Source organism: Ornithodoros turicata, chromosome 1 (assembly GCF_037126465.1).
Source record: "Ornithodoros turicata isolate Travis chromosome 1, ASM3712646v1, whole genome shotgun sequence".
Lineage (NCBI taxonomy): Eukaryota > Metazoa > Arthropoda > Arachnida > Ixodida > Argasidae > Ornithodoros > Ornithodoros turicata.
The window spans coordinates 33,623,938-33,642,989 of record NC_088201.1 but is presented as its reverse complement, the minus strand read 5'-3'; the positions used below and the strand labels follow the sequence as shown (position 1 = coordinate 33,642,989).

At 43.7% G+C, this 19,052-nt stretch overlaps 1 protein-coding gene across 1 annotated transcript; it reads right to left on the bottom strand.

The window, feature by feature from the left end:
- Window positions 1-839: 839 nt before the first annotated feature.
- LOC135377942 (protein disulfide-isomerase TMX3-like) lies at window positions 840-17,110 on the bottom strand. The gene is made up of 13 exons (XM_064610722.1): window positions 16,797-17,110; window positions 16,639-16,696; window positions 16,352-16,391; window positions 15,438-15,601; window positions 13,736-13,816; window positions 13,502-13,619; window positions 11,141-11,291; window positions 8,737-8,914; window positions 8,602-8,655; window positions 8,337-8,535; window positions 3,444-3,512; window positions 3,234-3,363; window positions 840-2,817 (listed from the first exon to the last, which is right to left on the bottom strand). Exons 1-13 carry the CDS (start codon window positions 16,831-16,833, stop codon window positions 2,789-2,791), a joined length of 1,308 nt encoding a protein of 435 aa, XP_064466792.1. The 5' UTR covers window positions 16,834-17,110; the 3' UTR covers window positions 840-2,788.
- Between the last annotated feature and the right edge of the window lie 1,942 nt (window positions 17,111-19,052).

Sequence of the window (19,052 nt, the reverse complement as noted above, 5' to 3'; positions counted from 1 at the left end):
ATGGCAAATGATAAGCGGAAGAGGTACCCTCTATTCACCGGGCGCAAGAGGCCCACATGTGAACGTCAATGTACAGGCCGTCCGAAAGCATCACCTGCCTTTTGGCCTATGCCAAAGACATTTGCAAAAAGACAAAAACGCATGCGCGGGACCGACCTTCTGAGACGTTACCCTTGTTTGAACATCAGGGTGATGCAGCGGGTACCGTGACTGCGGCCAAAAATTCTGTCACACGCGTGGCTACTAATTTCGGGCAGCTCACTTAGTATGGATTTTTGAAGTATCGATCTTTTCCTTGTTTCTTTTTCTGGAGCTATAAAGATGTCGCCCAAATTTTCCAAATTTTTCGGGTTTTTCCGGAAGTTTGCTTGGTTCGGTCATCCAGAAATTCATTATCCGGACGAAAAGGAACGACTCCCGAGGTGTCCGGATAATCGCGACATGACTGTAATCATTCTTTAAGTACCATTCTCAAGAAACATGGGGAAACTGGATGCGAGATTGTGAGCGCAAAGACACGGAAAGCGAACAGCATATTGTGTGCCATAGACCCTGATCTGATTTGAAAGGCCTGGTTTTGTCGAAGACAGAAGTCTATGAACATGGCAAGAGAGGCAAGCTAGCTGGTGTTGAATTGATATTAACATTGCCCTGAGCTTGAGAGGAAAACACAGGACACCTGTGTTTTCCCCTCAAACTCAAGGTAAAGTTAACATCAATTCAACAGAAGTCTACTTTGACACCAGCTCTATCATGTCACAAAATATGGCTATCCACTTTCCACTTGACTTTGTATAACAGGCAATAATTTACTTCAGTGCCCCTTTAAAGTGCCACGCTGAAGTCAAAAATTCATTTATTTTATTCCATATTATAAAGCAACGTCACTCAAGGACTCAGCACACAGAGCATAAATGTTATCAGTGAACATTATGTATTTCCACAAATTTTGGAAGAACTGGCAAAGCTTCACAATTTCAGTTTCGCGTAGAGTATGTGATGTCATCATGTGCGCCAGCATTCATCGTGTAGCAACAACGCAAGCACTTTCTCAGTCTATGTTTCTCCAGTCTAAGTAGAAAGACGGCCAGATGACGGAAGGCGGCTACGGTGGCTAGAAGCATTTTTAGTTACCGTAAGATGGCCTTCGAGGAACAATGTGCTGGGGGAGGCAGATCACGCACATCTTCACATTGTACTTCTCAAAATTAGGAATTAATTTTATGTTACTTCTGAGTTACATAAACAAATGATTCGCAAGAATACAATGTGAGACACATAGGCAGCAATGGCATAAATTAAGTAAACTTCTGATGGCACGTGAGTTAGACCGGAGGGTAACCTCGAAAGCAATCTGAGTCTGGTACTGGAGTTGATGTTGCATCGTATTACAACAAACACTGCGATCACATTTCAACGTAGGTGTGACATTAGGTGTACGTGTTTAGGTGTAGGTTTCACAGTCACATCTTAAGAGGACATGCGAGAAAACTGATCTATCTGCAGATGTTTTCTAATCACAACGAAGTCTATACGACAGAAATGGCAGTCTTAATTGGTAGGGCACTTGACCGGCAATCAAGAGGTACGTGGATCAAATCCTGCCCCTGTCTGGCTTTTGCAACGACTGCCATATTTATACTGTTCTTAACCTTACGCCTGTGCGTTGCAGTTGTGACCCACGATGGCCAAATACAAACCCAGGCCTTAGATATGATGTTATGACAACTTTGACAGCAATACATTTTAGAATAATGAAATATAACTCAATAAGAGCTTCGTTTAAAAAACGTGGCGGAATGTCCAGGTGATACAACGGATACATAGAGGTCCTCAATTAACTAAATTTCACTTTTAAAAATGTAGTGTTCACAAACAGCATGCTTAAGGTGGTTCTAAGTAAAGGAAGAGCACAAGTTTCATTTTTCTTCAGTTAAATGCGCGAGTGTACATCTGCGATTCACTAGAAAATAAAAAGATCAACATCTTCCAACTTTACACAAAGTTTGTGGTCGTAATTCATGCACGCAACCAGTCCTAACAAACAGGATGGCATATATGCAAGCTAGCTGGTGGACGAACTCCATCATGCTTGAAGGGTGTGTGGTTGTTTGTCTTGCCCAGCCTCAGGCTTCAAATATGATGCAGTCTCACGATCTACTAGATTATAACGACCATGTCATAAGCGGCAACCCCTATGAGGAGCTTGTCCGCACTAGGGGCGCTACTCATCAGTCCGCGAAATCTCCATCATGATTGGACAATGGAAGTTTGAAATTTGAATGCGCAAAAGCGGACATACCACTACCGTAGCGGACAGGAACAGCTCTTATGAAAACGCGTAGAATGATGATGATAATCAACTTTTAAAAGAAGCATCTCCCGTGAGACGTGCACCGCTTGTACAAAAATACTTAGGTAAGCTGAAGTACAAAGTATTGTAGAAATTGAGGAAGCAATAACTGAGCCGACGAGTAGCGCCACCGTTAGCTTCCAAATGCGGCGCTTGGAAGAGGTGCCTATGACATGGTCGTTATAATACAGTAGGTCATGTGCAGTCTTAACAAGTACCCAGCATGAATTAGCCTTCTCCAAGACGAATAGAGGGTAACAAGATTCCTGACAAATCGTCATAGCAAAGTGCAATACTGTGTAACTTTTAGGATGTTGGTAACATTTCCTTTGCACAGAAGCCTGGCCTCTTGTAGGCAGTGCTTGAATGAACCCTGTTATTATTATTATTTATGACTTACAACTCCAGTGTTTCCATGTCCTCTCCTCTGTTTTTCTATTCTTTCTTCACATGTGGGCTCTCATCTGGAAGAATGAAATGTTCACGTGACTGGAAAGTCTACGAATACCAATTTGTCTTCCATCTCAAGGTGTCTTAAATGATTATTTGCTTGCAACATACAGTTATGATCAAAGAGTGCAACTGAAATGCTTACATGCTCAGTTCAGATTAATTCATAATGGTATGAACAGAATGCAAAAATTACAGGTATCAGTTACTTCACACCACTTTGTCAACTAGCTTAAAAATGCTAGCAGAATATTTCTGTGCATGGGGTGTCAGCAGTGATCACGTCAGCAAAGTTGGTCAATACAAGATGACATACCACATTTCTTTACTCAAAATCGAGTCAGGTACATAACTACAACTTTTGAATCCCATCAACAACAGAGGAAATTACTAAATATTTGGTACACTATGTATATCAGTGTATCCCTACCTATATCTTCGTCTTCATCAGATGCTTCTAAAATATCACAGCAGCATGTAGTGTAGCAAATAATACTAAGAAAACCCAAGGGCAGTCCAAAGAGTACGGCGGTCAACACTGGATTGCCTTTCCACATCCCCTGTTACAAAAGTTAAAGCATAAAAGAAAAGAAATTCAACTTGCAATAGATTTCAATAGTCAGGCATCAAAGTAACATACCAAAAGTGCCGTCCTGGCTTCAAAATAAGCCCGGTAAAGTCTGTAAGGAAAAGTGTCACCACCATATGGCTGGAAAAATAAAGAAGGGTCAAACTTGTGCCGGTTAAAGCAGACGAAATTGACAGGTATTAAAATGTAAATCTCTTGCTACAACAGTGGTCAAAAATACCTATTCCTACAGGGAACGCTGACTCGGATGTTTCAAAATAAAATCTTATTGCGAATTTGGGTGGTCATTTCGTGGCAACTTTTTTTGCCCGATCCCAAGCAGTCATGTTCGCTTGGTAAAAGCACAGCAATCTCGCATGTTCGCGTGGCACTTTCCGAGTGCCCAGAATTTGCCAGCTAGCACCTTTTCCACCTGGTCTCAATACGACCGGGCAGCGGATTGCCCAACTATATCCGGTGTTGTCATATCCGCACTGTGAAGGTAGCGAAGGCTCACATTAACCTGCGGCATCGAAGTTCACATGGGTTAGCAGACAAAGAAACCCTGAGGTGAGTGACTGCAATGCCCCTAGTGTGATCCAAGCTACTAAAGCTACTAGATTCGGATGGCAACTATCAGGTGACCCAGCACGGCCAAAAGACTAGCAATTTTCAAGCGCTCAGCAGTTTTGTCACATTTTCAACAAGCGAATTTGCCATTAGTTGAGTGGTGTGTGATCAAATTTTTTCCTTGCATATTTTATGCACCCTCTTTATTGTGTTATGTTTTTGGGTAAAAAGTGTGTTAATTATGGAGCAAACGCACAACCTGAGCCACTTCGACTTGACTGCCACCGTCGACTGAATGTAATACTAATCAACAGAGTCGAAGGCAACTCGTTATTTTTAAATTAGCCCATTACTTTTCAAATCCAGTAACTTCCTGAGGAACTTGTTTCTTTTTTATGTAACTTTAGGGTACATTTCAACTTCATTTTGTTTAATTCTGGTGCATAAATAATGTGAGCTGCATCCTTCCCAGATGATGGGATGACAGCAATGTGTGTGCCAATTGCGCATGCACAGCGCCTCCGGCTCTGCTCCCTTGTTGTTGTGCGGTGAACACCATGAATTCAGTGTGGCCGTGTATTCCGAAACTCAGGAGCACATGCTCAAGAGGCAGTACGTACAGTGGATTTCTAATGGAGGAGGGCATTGTGTAGCTAAAATGTCACACTTGGCGCAATTCTACAAAATATGCGCAGAGGACGGCAACTCGTCGAATTTAATAGCGTCCTCGATAAACTTGCTCCGGAATTGCCCCGAAACCACAGTGGTGCGTGGTGCTCTACACTGGCAGTGCCCTGGGCGGAGGCATTATCGAACATGAAACTGCATTGCACTGGTGGATCTGATGGATACTAGCATGCGCTACCTAGAGATCTGTGCTCGTTGTGGCTCGTAGGCTGCGCGACCCGTAGCGAGAGGCACCTGGCGAGCAGCACCGATCGAATGCCATGCTCACGATGACTGTCTGCTGCTACTTGCCCGGCTACACCTGGCTACTTGCCGCTTCCGCCTTCCTCCGTGCTTCCGGCAATCGTGATGCTTCTTGGGATTGCGCTCCGGCACTCGGCCGATTTTCTCGGTGTGGGTTCGGGGCAACTCAGTGCTGCACTGAACGGGTGCACTCCTTTAATGGAGGACGTTCAGTGCGCACCAGTGCAGTTTATCGAGGATGGCAAGCCGCACCAGGTCGCACCGGGGTGCACCGGTGCAGTTTATCGAGGACACTATAAAATTCCGATGCCTGCTCGATTTTTCACTGAAGAAGTTTATTACTACAACAAAACCATCAAAGGCCCACAAAAGGAAGCACATGAAAATTATTATAAACTGTCTCGCACCACCACTATGATACCAAGATCTGAACTAATTACACAAAGTTCAAGAACTAAGGAGTACCGTATTTACTCCTGTAATTTGCGCCCCCCAAATTTGTCACCAAAAAATTATTTTAAAATTTTGCATCGCGTAATTTGCGCACTGAGAGTTGCGCAAGTGTGATTTGCTGTCTGGGTACGTCTGTGCTATTAGTCTCCACCGACCACGTGATCTTCCAATCTTCCCTCATACCATGGTAGCCCTCACCACCCTCATGCGCATCGACAGTTGCACATGCACAGTTGCAGTTGCATGACACTGTCACGCCTGTACTGTTTGATCTGCGTGCAGTTCGTTTTCACTCCTTTCTGCCAGCATAGGCTATGACAACTACACAGCAAAGTCCAAGCTGTGTATGATACAGCTCAATGAAGAGCAGCAGAAACAGAGCAGCAGCGCAGACCTTCGGTGTTAACGAAAACAGAAAGATAGGCTGCTGACTGCCAAAGGAACGTGAAAGGGATTTCCAGGCCCAGGCAAGTACCCAGTAGTAGAAGATTTATTGCAATACGTGAAAGAAGTGGGGAATTTGGGATGTGCCTCGTGTGTCGAGATTGAAGCCCGCCAAACTGCCAACAAGAAAGGTGTTCCACCGGCGTCATTCAAGGCAAGCCGAGGATGGATCAGGCGTTTCATGAGGTGCAATGACCACTATCTGCTAGAGACTGCCTTCCGACTTTTAAGACAAAGTGCTTTCTCTGCACCGCCACATGATTGACAAACGAAGGCAGAACTGCTACTTGCTGTCTCACATTGGCAATGCAGATGAGACGCTGTTTAACTTCGGTATACCAACCGTGCACCAGAAGGGTTAGGCAAGTGTCACGATATGAACAACGGGAAATGAAAAACAGCGGTGCACGGTAATGTTAGCAGTGATGGCCAACGGTCAGAAGCTGCCCTCATACGTCGTTTTCAAGAGGCACTCGGCCGAAAGGTGAGTTTCCAAAGAAGATACACATTTGTGCACAAGAAAACGGATGGATGGATGGACGAGCGTCTCATCCAAGACTGGATACAGACTGTATGGGCGCAAGGTCAGGCGCTCTGCTGAAGCGGCCGTTGTTGCTGGTGTTGGACAGCTTCAGGGGCCATCTTGTCAACAGCGTGAAGAGAATACTTGTGGAGATGAAAACCGACTTAGCTGTCATCAGGTGGGGAGCTGACGTCGGTCCTTCAACCATTCGATGTCAGCTTAAAGAAGCCGTTCAAGAACAATTAGCGCAAACTCTACATGGAGTGGATGCCGTCCGGAAACCACAGCCTCACACCTACGGGACGTATCAAGCAGCTCTCAATCAAACTTGTGTGCCAGTGGATATGCTCTGCGTGGGAAATGGTGTCTCCCGATGTCATAGTCAAAAGTTTCATGAAAACGGGAATATCCAACAAACTCGACAGGACGGAGGATGACATTTTGTGGGACAGCAGTGCTTCAGACGATGATTGAGTCGTGGAGGACTCGTTTTCGAGCAGTGATAGTGATCAGGAACGTTGAATTCATACCGTGCAATAAAGATACTGTAAGCTTCCATGTTACAAGCCTGCGTGTCGTGCCCATGTAAAGGCCGTTCTATAAATCCCCACGTAAATACGGTACATATCATTTAGCAAGTAACTTAGAAACTTCAAGTTCATTTTCATAATGTGTAACTTTGTAACTTAGTTACATTTTTTTTATGCAGTAACCTAACTTGTAATGAATTCTTTTTGCTGAGCAAATTCCTCATCTCAAATTGGGAGTAGATTTACATGTAAGGTGAGTCAGCCTATTTGTGTGGCGACATGCTGTGTGCTGCAGGGTAGGGCTGCAGTAATTTCGACCACCTGGGGTTCTTCTGACGTGTGCCGGAAATCTCCAACACATCTCCTCATAATACTCACATCCTCCTCATCTCTGCTATCTAACCCCTAACCTATTTCCGTGTACCGAGCTAATTCCACACAAAATCATAAGCTGACCACATGCAGTAATAAACTACCTCCTAACTTATACTTGACATAAGTCACTTCCGCACGGCCACCTCAGTCAGTATATGCATAGGGCCTGACTTTTTAGGGTTAAACCCGTATCCGCCCGATATTTACCCCCCCGAACGAAATCTGTAAAATTTGGGTTTAACCCGAATCTACCCGAAAACATCCGGGTCGCGTGGCACACTCATAAGCGCGCATTAAAATAAAGTTTGATAACATTGCTAAACATTAGTTCCATGTTAAGACAAATTTTTATTAAACAAAAAAAAATCACCCGAATACACCCGAATTCCTGACGACAGAATATGCCGTAAGGGGATTTAACCCGAATACACCCGAATTTTCGAATGAAAAATATTACCCGATATTTACCCCCCGAATTTGGCCAAAAATAAAACCCGAAAAAATCAGGCCCTATATGCAGTACTAAACCAACTACTAATCCATAGGTTCTCAAACCTTTTCACACCGAGGGACCCTTGAACATCTCTAGAAAAGTCCCAACGAACCTACATATTCATAGTGCGACAGGAATCAATCTGCTGTAAGCAATTCAAAAGTGCATTGCACCAGCAACACACACACAAAGGGAGAGGTGCGCACATCAACTGATGAGGAAGAGAGGAAATAACTGCATGACTCCATCCTCTCCCATTACCAGATAAGGTCCCCAAAACTGCGCTAAGAGCATGTATTGAACAAGGCATCATACTGCTGTCTGTCATACTGTCCCCGGCTAACGTTGGCCTGGCTCCATATTTGTAGCAAGCCAAACGAAGCGAGTTCCAGTAGCGAGCAGAGGTGGTGAGGAGCTGGCTGTGGTACCCGGAGAAGCCATCCACGAAACACCCGTGTCCCCCGGAACGCTGTTTGAGAACCTATGCCCTAATCTATTCTTTGTGCAAGCCACTTGTATACAACTTACTTCAGTTGGTTCAGGTACTATTCAGGTATTAAACCAAAAGCATCCAACAAAAAACAGAAATCTGGTGAACATAGATTGAAGCAGGTCTTTCCACTGATGTGAGACTATTAAATACTTACAACTGCACTTCCATCCAATATCTGATTAAGAAGCTCTAAAACAGCTTGTGGTGATGGTGGCTGCTCTCTGCCTTCAACCTCTGGCAAAAAGTACTGGTATGTGTCAGGTTTGATGACTAAAAGGCTTGGGAGGGGTAGGTTCATCATTGCAACAGAGTTGGCCAGCTCTGGTGCGCCCACCCATCCAAACACGAAGTGCCTAGAACATAATGCGGGAATCCATATGTAGCACTGGAGTCGCTAAAACTACACATGCAGGACTTACTCATGATATAAGTCACGTGTGTTGAGTGCAATGGCTTCTAGCATATGTTTGAACCTATGAAAACGAGATAATTATGAAGAGCAGTCAAGTGTACTGCCATCTCATTACTATATCTCGCACAAATCAAATGCTTACTCTTCCATCTTCATTGACACTGCACCGACTTGATTTTCTTCTAGAACTGCAGTCACAACTTTCTTGCCACATTTAAGCATTTGGTAAAAATTTCCATATGTAATCTTTTGGAATGTGGGAAACCGTTCACGGTTCATCCAGTCGTAGCAATTAATATTCTGTTTCTCTGCTGCTTTTTCTGTAATCAGGAATGAATCAACACACTATTCTCCACTTGCAAAATTCTATCTTTGCTGATAGCGTAATAACAATTATGTCAATAACAGCTTATACATGCTTTTTGCTGTCATACTTCTCCATACAATTTGGGTTGTCAAGGCAATTTTAGAAGTACAGAGAAAAATTCTGTTAAAATGTTGCTGAAAATATCACAAAGCACACCGTATTCGTGAGATTGCAAGGTGGGTGTTTGTTTCCAAAATATGAGGCATTGGAAAAGAGCGGAACGAGTGGGGGTTCACTGTTTTTTGTTTTTTTTTAATTCCGCGTCAGCGGCACGGGGGTTAGAGGTTCTGATACCCACTATGTGTGAGTGATGGCGAAAGTGCCACTAGCCAATCACTGCAACATGACACATATCGGGGAATAGTACCATTTATGGCATTCCATAGTTACAATAAGGCGAAATGCTGCTGTGGGTTTGTTCTTAACCTCTAATATTGTTCGGAGTTAGTAATTTTCTTAGTGCTTGATCTTGTTTAGTGTTTAAAGTCTAGGTCAAATTAAAAGCTCGCATCCAATTCATGTTGGGTGCAAGCTAAACTGGTAGTCTTCGGTACATGGCGTGCCCACAGACAAGACAAATACCACTCGGATGCAATCTTAACTTCAAAGAAGACATGTAGTACGATAATTATGAGACATGTAATGATTGGGGTTAAAAACTTGTGCACAAAACTACTTCTGTAAAAGAACTGTGCCTAAGTTAGGTAGTCTCTTTTTTGTTTGTGTGTGTGTGTGTGTGTGTTATACAGGGTGTTTCACCTAAAGTGATAAGACGGTTGTCCCCAGCATCAAGGTAAAAGCGGGGAAAAGAAAGGTAAAACAAGAGGCGGGAACACTTCCTCCTCTCCTCGCATCTTCAGTGCGCTCTTGTTTGCAACAATCGAGCAGGCGGAGGTAAAGCGGAATTTTTACTAATTTTTTTCGACTATTTCTGTCGCGATACTGTGCATAGTTTTTGTTGAGTCTGTGGTTATTCGTGGAGGACTTCATATTTCTGTAAAAAGAGTGAGGTTCGCTTGGGCATTTCCAAAGTTCAATTGAAAAAATAAATTTCCCGCAATTAAAAATGGTCCAAAGTCTTCTTCAATGGTGGCAAAAGTTTCCAGAAGGTTTATTGCCAAAAGTCGCACAATCCTCCGGCGAGTACGTCGCCAGTTAGAATTTTTTATCACGTTAGGTGAAACACCCTGTATGTATGTGAAAACTATTCTTTTACAGGTCATAACATATTGTTTGTTCACAAGCTTTTCTGTTCAGAAGCCACCTCAGCATGTGAATGGACTGTGCTACCACATTAACATTTGTGTCTTGTAAATTAAGATGCACTTATACGTTTTTTACCTGTGGGTCAGCCATAATTAAGGCCCCAGGTTTTCCGCGATTCCACGAAATTTCGTGAAATCCAGAATTACTCGCGGAATACTTCGTTTGGCACAGAATTTCGCGGAATCCCTTATTTCGCTGTGAATTTCGCGTCGTCTTGCATGGAATTTCGCAGAAATCCAATTGGGTCGAAGGACGCGATTAGCGCGATGTGGAAGGTTACTACGACGTGCAGCATCCCAGGAGAAGTATTGCACGCTCCCGCGTTTTCACGGGTGTGCAATCTAAAATTTTGAAATTTTGCGCCGTTTGAATATCGTAACAAACGTTCCCGCGCAATTCGCGCACCCTCAACTTTTCCGGCTTTTTTAGGGAGAAAATGTGCACAAATTATGCGAGTGAATACGGTAGTAATTGGGTTTTGGTACGGAATGAGGGTGCTTGCTCCAAATTTAGCGTCTATTGCGATCAAGTATTTGTCAATTCCTATAAACTCTGAAAGATTTTTCAGCAGGTATAAAATGATTGTAAGCGACAGACGGCATTTGCTGTCAGAGGAGAACACAAGATACTGTATTATGTAATGCTGAGACAAAACAGTGCTTTGAAACTGTAAGTTCATAAATCATTATCCAAGAAAGTGTTTCCCGTTTCAAGCAGCCGTTGACTCCTTGCCGCAGAAAATCGTGGAATTTACGAGTCCTGCCACGGAATTTTGAATTTGCCGCAGCAGAAAACCAGGGGCCTTAGCCATAATATCAGCTCGTGTGACACTTCAACACAACTTCAAGCCACTGGGAGTTCCGCAGCAACACTTCGGAGAACAACTGCTGTAAGCTACAGATGTGGCCCTTACCGTCATAAATAAAGCTGCTATTATCCTTGAATACCAGCACAGCTGGAGAATCTGGGACTGTTCTACCATCTACCTCAGCGAGACAGTGAGGTGGTATAGTAAAAAAATAATTTTGAGATTGGAACTCTTCTGCCATCCTAGTAAAGTTGTCCTGCAAAAACATTAGACGTAAATGCGGCCGATGTTAATTGCCTTCCCTTGTGCATCTTTGATTAGTCAACCTTACATTATGATATGGCTGTGGGGAACAATAAGATGCTAAAACACAGGTATTTATGTGCAGTCAACTCTGTTGATAGCAATCTTCGTCAGGGTACCAACACAGATGTTGCATCATGGCACTGAATGACTTCACGCAATGCTACTTGTAATGATACCCAGGGGGACATGCAAGACAAGGTATATTGCCAAAGTACTGCCAGAATTTTATTATGTGGAACGTGGACAAGTGACAGCTTTACAGCTCCCAGTTGATCTTTACGTCACAGAGTTTCTCTATACATGACAAAATGGTGTAGATGCAGGCTAGCTGGTGGATGAACTCCTTAATGTAAAAGCTCGAGTCTGAGCACACAGAGGGACGACACACAACACACGACTCAAGTTGACATGCGAGTTGAGTGACACGCTTTTGACACGCTTGAGCAGGGTGTCGAACCGAAACATTTTTCGTTTCCGGTTCTACCATAAACGGTCCGGTACCGGCTCTGCTCCGGAGCAAAAAAAAAAAAAAAAACGGTTTGTACCGGTTTTAACCGGTTCCGCTTCTGGTGGGCATATTCATTCCCAGAAAAAAAATCGATGTTGCGAAATGTAAAACCCGTGTATTCCACATACATGGTATTTGATATGAATAGGCAGCTGTGAAATTGGTAGCTCCTGGTTCCTGTAGGTGACTGTCCCTTCAAATAGGCTTTCTCCTTCCTTGAAGCGCATGATACAGACAGACTTGTTTGTTGTGATGTCATACGTAAAGTACTTTCTTGCTGGATTGCTGCGATCGCATCCCATCCCAATGTCTGTTGCTGCTTCCTAGCCAGCAAGCACTACCGTACGAGTACGACGCAAATCGAGGAACATCTTCACTCACAAACGCGCTCGACGGCTCCGTTTTCTTTTCTTCGTGTCCTGTCCACAAAAGAGGCAACACTTAGCGCACGCTTGCCTCGCTGATACATAAATGTATTCAACTCCGCTGTTCAAAAACAAGCAAACAAGGGACGCGTTGCGCGACATTACTGATAGAGAAGTCGTTACGCAGCCCCCTTGGGTCGCTGTTTAGTTGAGAAGGGTTTGGGTCGATGAAATCAAAACGAACACTACGGCACTTTGGTAGAGAGCCACAACCGGTCACATGTACTTGTAAGTATATGTGCGCGAACGATAAAACGTTACAAAGGGAGCCTAAGGGCCATAGTATACCGACTTTCATTGCACCGTAACCGTAACCCTTGTAAAGTATCCATGACATGACTTCAGAACACACGACGTCAGTTTAATTCGCCTACTCGTAGTCCAAACCGGCGAAGTTTTTGCTTAAACCGAAAACCGTTAAATAAATTTTTCGGTTTCCCTCCTGAGCGAAAAAAACGTATACGGTTTCGATTCCGTTCCGGTTCGCTCCAAAATAGCGTGTTCTTTTTTCGGTTTTTGGTTCTGGTTTTCGGTTTGCTCCGACACCCTGCGCTTGAGTCATGTGTTGTGTGTCGTCCCTCTGTGTGCCCAGACTCAGGTGTTTACATTATGGAGTTCTCTGTACATACAAACTGGTCACCAACTGGTCACAACATGCTATAAGCACCCTGAGCGACATGCTCATCCTACGGCACTGTATTAATAAGAAGAAAAGAAGAAGAAGAAAGTAAAGAAATCTACTGATGGCACATACGTGAAGCAAAGCAGTTGAGCACATGCATGTAAGCTCCGGCCCTACACATGTATAAGTTTCTTTGCAGGCTGCATTGGCATAACCCCATTGGGATTGGTCTAATCATATATCATGGATATATTCGCACAATAGTTTACGTTTGAGAAGATACTCTGCAGCGTGCCACAGCAGATATCTGTATGAACAAATGTGCGTGCAGCAGACCACGATTCCTTCTGGTATCAATTTAATGTAAATAGAAACTTTACGAGAAACTACTACTTTCAGAAACATCCCACAAAATATTCTTTGTATGAATACACAATCAAGTTCCTCTGCGAAGCTTCATTCTAGTTTTCACTGCTATAGCATTAGCAGAGTAAAATGTCACCAGCTAAGTGTAGAGAGCACTCGAGCACCACAAATAAATGCATACCGCGGCAATACTTTGTAAAAGGAAAATTTCAATTAATTGATGTTAACTTGGTGCTTACTTTGAGTGTACCATCTCCATCCCCATGGATCTTGCCTTCAACATACAAGAAGAAAACCTTGTGACGCCCACGAGTTATTTGGAGATCCTCACAGTGTGTGAGGTGGCGAACAGGTGGCCTGTGAGGATAAATTGTTTCAAAAAGCTTGTGAATTTAGCAGACAAGACAGCAGTGTGAACACAGAAGCACTATCAAAAGAAAACAAGACACAAAATATAAAACGAGTATACATACCCATCCATTCTTCGTCCAAACTCAGCTATTTCATCCCTGTTTCGATCGCCCTTGTATTCCACGGTTTTGTGGCCCTTAATACTGTTTAGAAGTAAACATGCAAAACATTGCACATCCATTTACAAACCTACAAACATGCTATTGATCGATAGAAGAGATAGGGCGCAGACTAACTGGTGCATGATGATGAAGGAACGAATAACCGAGAGACAGGGGACACGAAGACAAGCACAAGAGTTCTCAGAAATGTTGTGCTTGTCTTCGTGTCCCGTGTCTCTCGGTTATTCGTTCCTTCATCATCATGCTATTGGTGGCACTTCTTATTCACTGTGGTAATAGGCAGGCATTTTGCAGGCACACTGCAATGTAGCTAGGAAACAATAGTACAGAACTAAAGTCGAAAGTGCGCATTCGTTGGGCACCAAGTATTTTAGGTTTTTAGTATTTTTGTTGTAATGCACTGATATAAATCTAGGTTGTCATCCTGCTGTTTGTGCCCAGACTCCAGCTTTTGCACTATGAAGGTTGTCCAACAGCTGGCCTGCATCTACGACATACTGTCAGTTGCATAAACATTAGACCTTTAGAACATCTGTCACTATAGAGAAAATAAAACAGCCAAAAAGTGCACAAAAAATAAAAGGCAAAACCAACTGTTGCATCTCAATCCATCCTGGATTCACAAATACAAAATATATATAAAAAACGCTTCCTTGGCTGCTGGTCTAACATTTTTCAGACCATTTAGCCTTTCACAGCCACTTAAGACCATGACAAGAAGAAATGAAATGGCAGGAAATGCCCAAAACATTTTTGTCACAACCAACAGCAGCAACACCAATACATTTTTTTTTTTCTGTCAAGTGAATAGTGTGCTATATGCACTATTATAGTACATATAGGCCGATCTGAAGCACGAGATGTGTAGGGTGGTGGGGCAAACCATAGGGAGACATTTTTTGCTCAACGTCATCTAGCCCAGAAACGCGTTGCTTGATCAACTTCTCACTTTACTGAGAGTTGTGTCTATGTGTCCACCTTATTTCACTTGAGAATTGTCGTGATTTCTTCCATACATTGAAGAGAAAAAATAATCGTCTCTTCCTGCCTGAAGGGTTCTTGTTTTTGTCTTTTTTTTTATTGTTGTTTCTCTTTGCTTTTTTCATGCGTGGAGGGAGCGCTCTACAAGTCTATTATGTCAATGTAAGTTTTCCATTCTATTTGTTTATTCAACCACCCAAAATCTGTACACAATCTAGGCTCTCTGGGCTCGCTGGTTTTGAGGAAAAAAATTTTAGTGAAGTGAGGCTATGCACGAAGCATAACGCGACAATGTTTCATTTAGAAAGGCATATCGCGAACATCCCAGCGAAATATGAGGGTGAAGCAAACAAAAGCTCCAAGAAAAGCGAGACACGTGCAGACTAGCTGCCTTATTAGCAAAGGACCAGTTCATCTTTCTTTTGTCTAATATCATTTCAGAAGACATTTCAGGCATGCAAAGTGCTCATTTTTATGCACATATCTCAAAGGTGTACATGTAGGTTTTTGGCACAGAAACAAAAAGTTGACAAAAAAGTAAAGGAGTAGTGTGAAGAAAACAAAAAAGCATCGAGTATGCAATGGTGCAGTATGATCAAGGTATTCAATAAGTAAGTATACGGTATGAACAAAGAACATCTTTAGAAGTAACAGCACTTACAAAAGGATGGTTGGAAATCCCCGAACTCCAAATTCTGACGCCACTGCTGTAAACCTTGTGCAGTCAACACGTCCGACTCTAATGTCAGTATCCACTAAGCTTTGTGCTACTTGACTCCAAATAGGCTCCAGCATTTTGCAATGACTGCACCATGGTGCATAGAACTGCATGCATAGAAAAAAAAGAACTTGATAAAAGTGATTTCACACTTATAGCACATATGGTGCACAGTCAACCCTCGATTTATGAATGACTGGAATTTCTTGGAAAAACTTCTAAAACCCATGGATTCATAAACCGAGGTTTTGAATGAGTAGCGAGAGAGTAGTGAACGAGTAGAGGCCTTGAAAGCACTAGAATGATAGGAAATACACTGCGACACAGGATATGTCAAAGACTCAATTTATCTTTGAAAATACTTTGCACAAATGCTTGGTAGCATTGTTTCCTCAGTGCCAAGCTTGCTAAGGACAGGCATAAACAGCCCAATGTTAATTGTTCCTGAAATCAAACAACTCAGTTAAAAGGTGCTGATGCCAGGATTCGGACCTAGACCCTCCTGATTTCCAGTCAGGGATGCTACCGTTACACCATGACAGCAGGACTTTCTCCTGAACTAGTCTAACTGAACAGGACTCTAACTCAGGAGAAAGTCCCGCTGTCGTGGTGCAACGGTTCCCTGACCGGAAATCAGGAGGGTCTAGGTTCAAATCCTGTCATCAGCATGTTTCCCCCCCCCCCCCCCCAAGGTTTTTTTTTTTTCTCTGAGCCAGTGAAATGTATGTGAGTAATGCAGGTAAAAGCAAAAGAGTAAACAAGTGTAGATTTTTTTCCTTGGCACTGTATAGCAAATATGTCATCAAAAAAAAGCAACACAAAATGGTACAGATACCTGTGTGGCATAAAAAGCTCACCTTTACTAGCCATACTCCTTCGTGTCGCACTTCTAAAAACCTATAAACAAGCATGAACAGGTTAAATAAAGCAGATAGCACTTTCCTGAGTGTGTCATGAACCACGGCACACACACACATAACAAAAACAAAGGCATCAACAGATAAACAAAACAAAAAAACAAATGCAGACAAACTGGTTCGTGAACGTCACTAGGAAAAAGTGTGAGTACATAGACCCGAGACGAGGAACCCGCAAAATTTCATTGTTCAAAAATCGAAGTAAACTACTGCAAACTTAATCTTACCTATCACTTAGTTCAAGCACCTTGCTTCCATGCGTCAGGTGTACACAAAGCGTAGTGCCTGTAATTTGATTATGCTCATGAACCGTTCATAGATAACACTCTACACAGACAGGTAATGCAAACCACCGTGAACTACTGAAGAACATAAAGTAGCTTACTGTAAAGCAGAAGAGATAACGCGCAGGTAAAACCCATAACAACAACTACAGTATCGTACACAACTCAAAGCTTGAGGAGCTTCCAAGGTAGATTACAGTTTTCCCTGAATGTGGTGTCGCAATAATTATGTACTCGTTCTCCGTGATTGAACAGCGCCTTCTATATTACAAAAAGGCCTCAGGATGCAGCGCAAACATTAGTTCAAGGGATGAAAGTTTCGGTAAAGGGGTACCAGCAGTTTGCCTGCAATGCCTGGTTCTCTCTAGACGTGCACCGCCGGTCACTTTTTGATCGCCGCTGCCGCCAAGTTCTGCGCGCCCACAATGGCGCGCCACTGCCGCCGCCGCCGATTCAGCCGAACGGCGCGCCGCTGACGGTGAAACAAAGTGTGAACTGTTTCTTACGTATTTTACGGAAATACAGAAAAAAAAAAAAATCAATTCCATAATAGTGTAATATATCTGTGGAAAGAAGGTTCATTGTGTGTAGCGGAATGGAGCTTCGCTTTCAAGAGCAGTCTCCAGAAATTGTGTAGTCAAGCGCGAACTACTCCTAGCGCAAATGTGACGCAGAAAAATAAGAGAGACCTCGGGCTGTCTTTGTAAATATAGGTTGGGGGAAAATTGTTTACAGAAACTAAAAAACCTAAAAATGTATTTAAAAAACTAAAAGTATACACGATATAATTGCAGTTCCGAGTTCTGAAACTTCTCCTTCGACTACGGACGAACAATAAAACGCACCGTACAAACACGTGTAATCTAAAACAAACAAACATGAAATCGTCACGATCTCCGATTCCTTTGCTCGGCTCTGACTCCTCCACGGTGCTGAGCCCCACTCTGGATGCACTCCATCGTCTTTGTAGGTCATTTTCACACTCCCAAAAGTCGAAGTTGCCCCGCTGGTAGAGGGTAAGGGCTAGCCATTTCACGTTTAACAAATCTTGAAACACGCACGTGCGTTAAAATATCCATCCCCGAATTTTGATATTGAGCCGAAACCGAAACCGCGGCGACCGGGAACGCGGGGAGTACAGCGCTCATTTCACGTCAGAGGGCCACGTGATTTGCAGCGATGTCGATGACTGCCGCTCAGTAGGTGCCGCTCAGCTGGCCATATAAACCGCTTTCCGGCCCAGATAAGCCTCCGTCGGCGAGGGTGACGCGCTCCTCAGGCGCGCTTTTTCGGTTCCGGCTCATTTGCATAACAAAATTCGGGGCTGGATATTTTAACGCACGTGCGTGTTTCAGGATTTGTTAAACGTGGAATGGCGTTCAATGAGTATAGTCTCTCAGTCTTCTATCTCGCTTTGGCCCGAAATTCCCTAATGAAAGAGTTCATGAATTTCAGGTAATTAGGCATGGCGTAGTTACGTACTGTCATCCAGAGGATGTCCGCCTGGCCTTAGAACTCAATTGCAAAAACAACAGACGTATATGCTGCTTTCACAGCTTTTTATAAAAATTCTGTAAAGGCATTTAAAAAAAAAAAGCACCCTGTATATAGCACCTCCGATAAAATTGCACCGGGGTTACCCTGAAAGCAGCAGGGTGCGGAGTGCTCCACACCGGTGGCACACAGGGCAAGGGCGATATCGAAGATAAACCTGCACCATGGCGGTGCTCGTAACGAGAGGCACCTGGCGTTTCGCGGGGAATTTGAAAAGTTCTGCCTTTTGGTTATAATGTTTCGATCAGCGTGTAGCGCGCCCCAGTTCTGCGTAGCAGCACGTGGTGACAACGCAGATATGAACGCAGCAGACGTTATTGTAGACGGAAGAAAAGATCGGCTAACGATGACAAAAGCGCAGCTAAACTAACTCATGAATGGTGAGTGCGCTTTTTGCAATATTGATCACTGCAAAGTTGATCCTCCCCACTTATTCTCTGAATTATCGCCAAGAGTTGGTCGTCATCGCTGTCCGATTAGCTGGAAAGAAACTCCTACACCAAGCAGCACGCAATTACGTACGGATGGCGTAACATACGTGCGCTACGTCGTCTGCTGCTGTCGCCTGTCGCAATGCTCCATGGGATTGCACTCCGTCGTTCGGCCGATTTTCTCGGTGCGCGTCGGGGGAACTCGGCGGCGACCGAGCGGGTGCACTCCGTTAATCGAAGATGTCCGGTGCGAACAGGTGCGGTTTATCGAAGATGGGGTGCCGCACCAGGGCGCACCAGGGCGCACCGGTGCAGTATAGCGAAGATGTTATGAAGGACACGTGAGTTCCGTGCTCCCGAAAATGTTGAAGT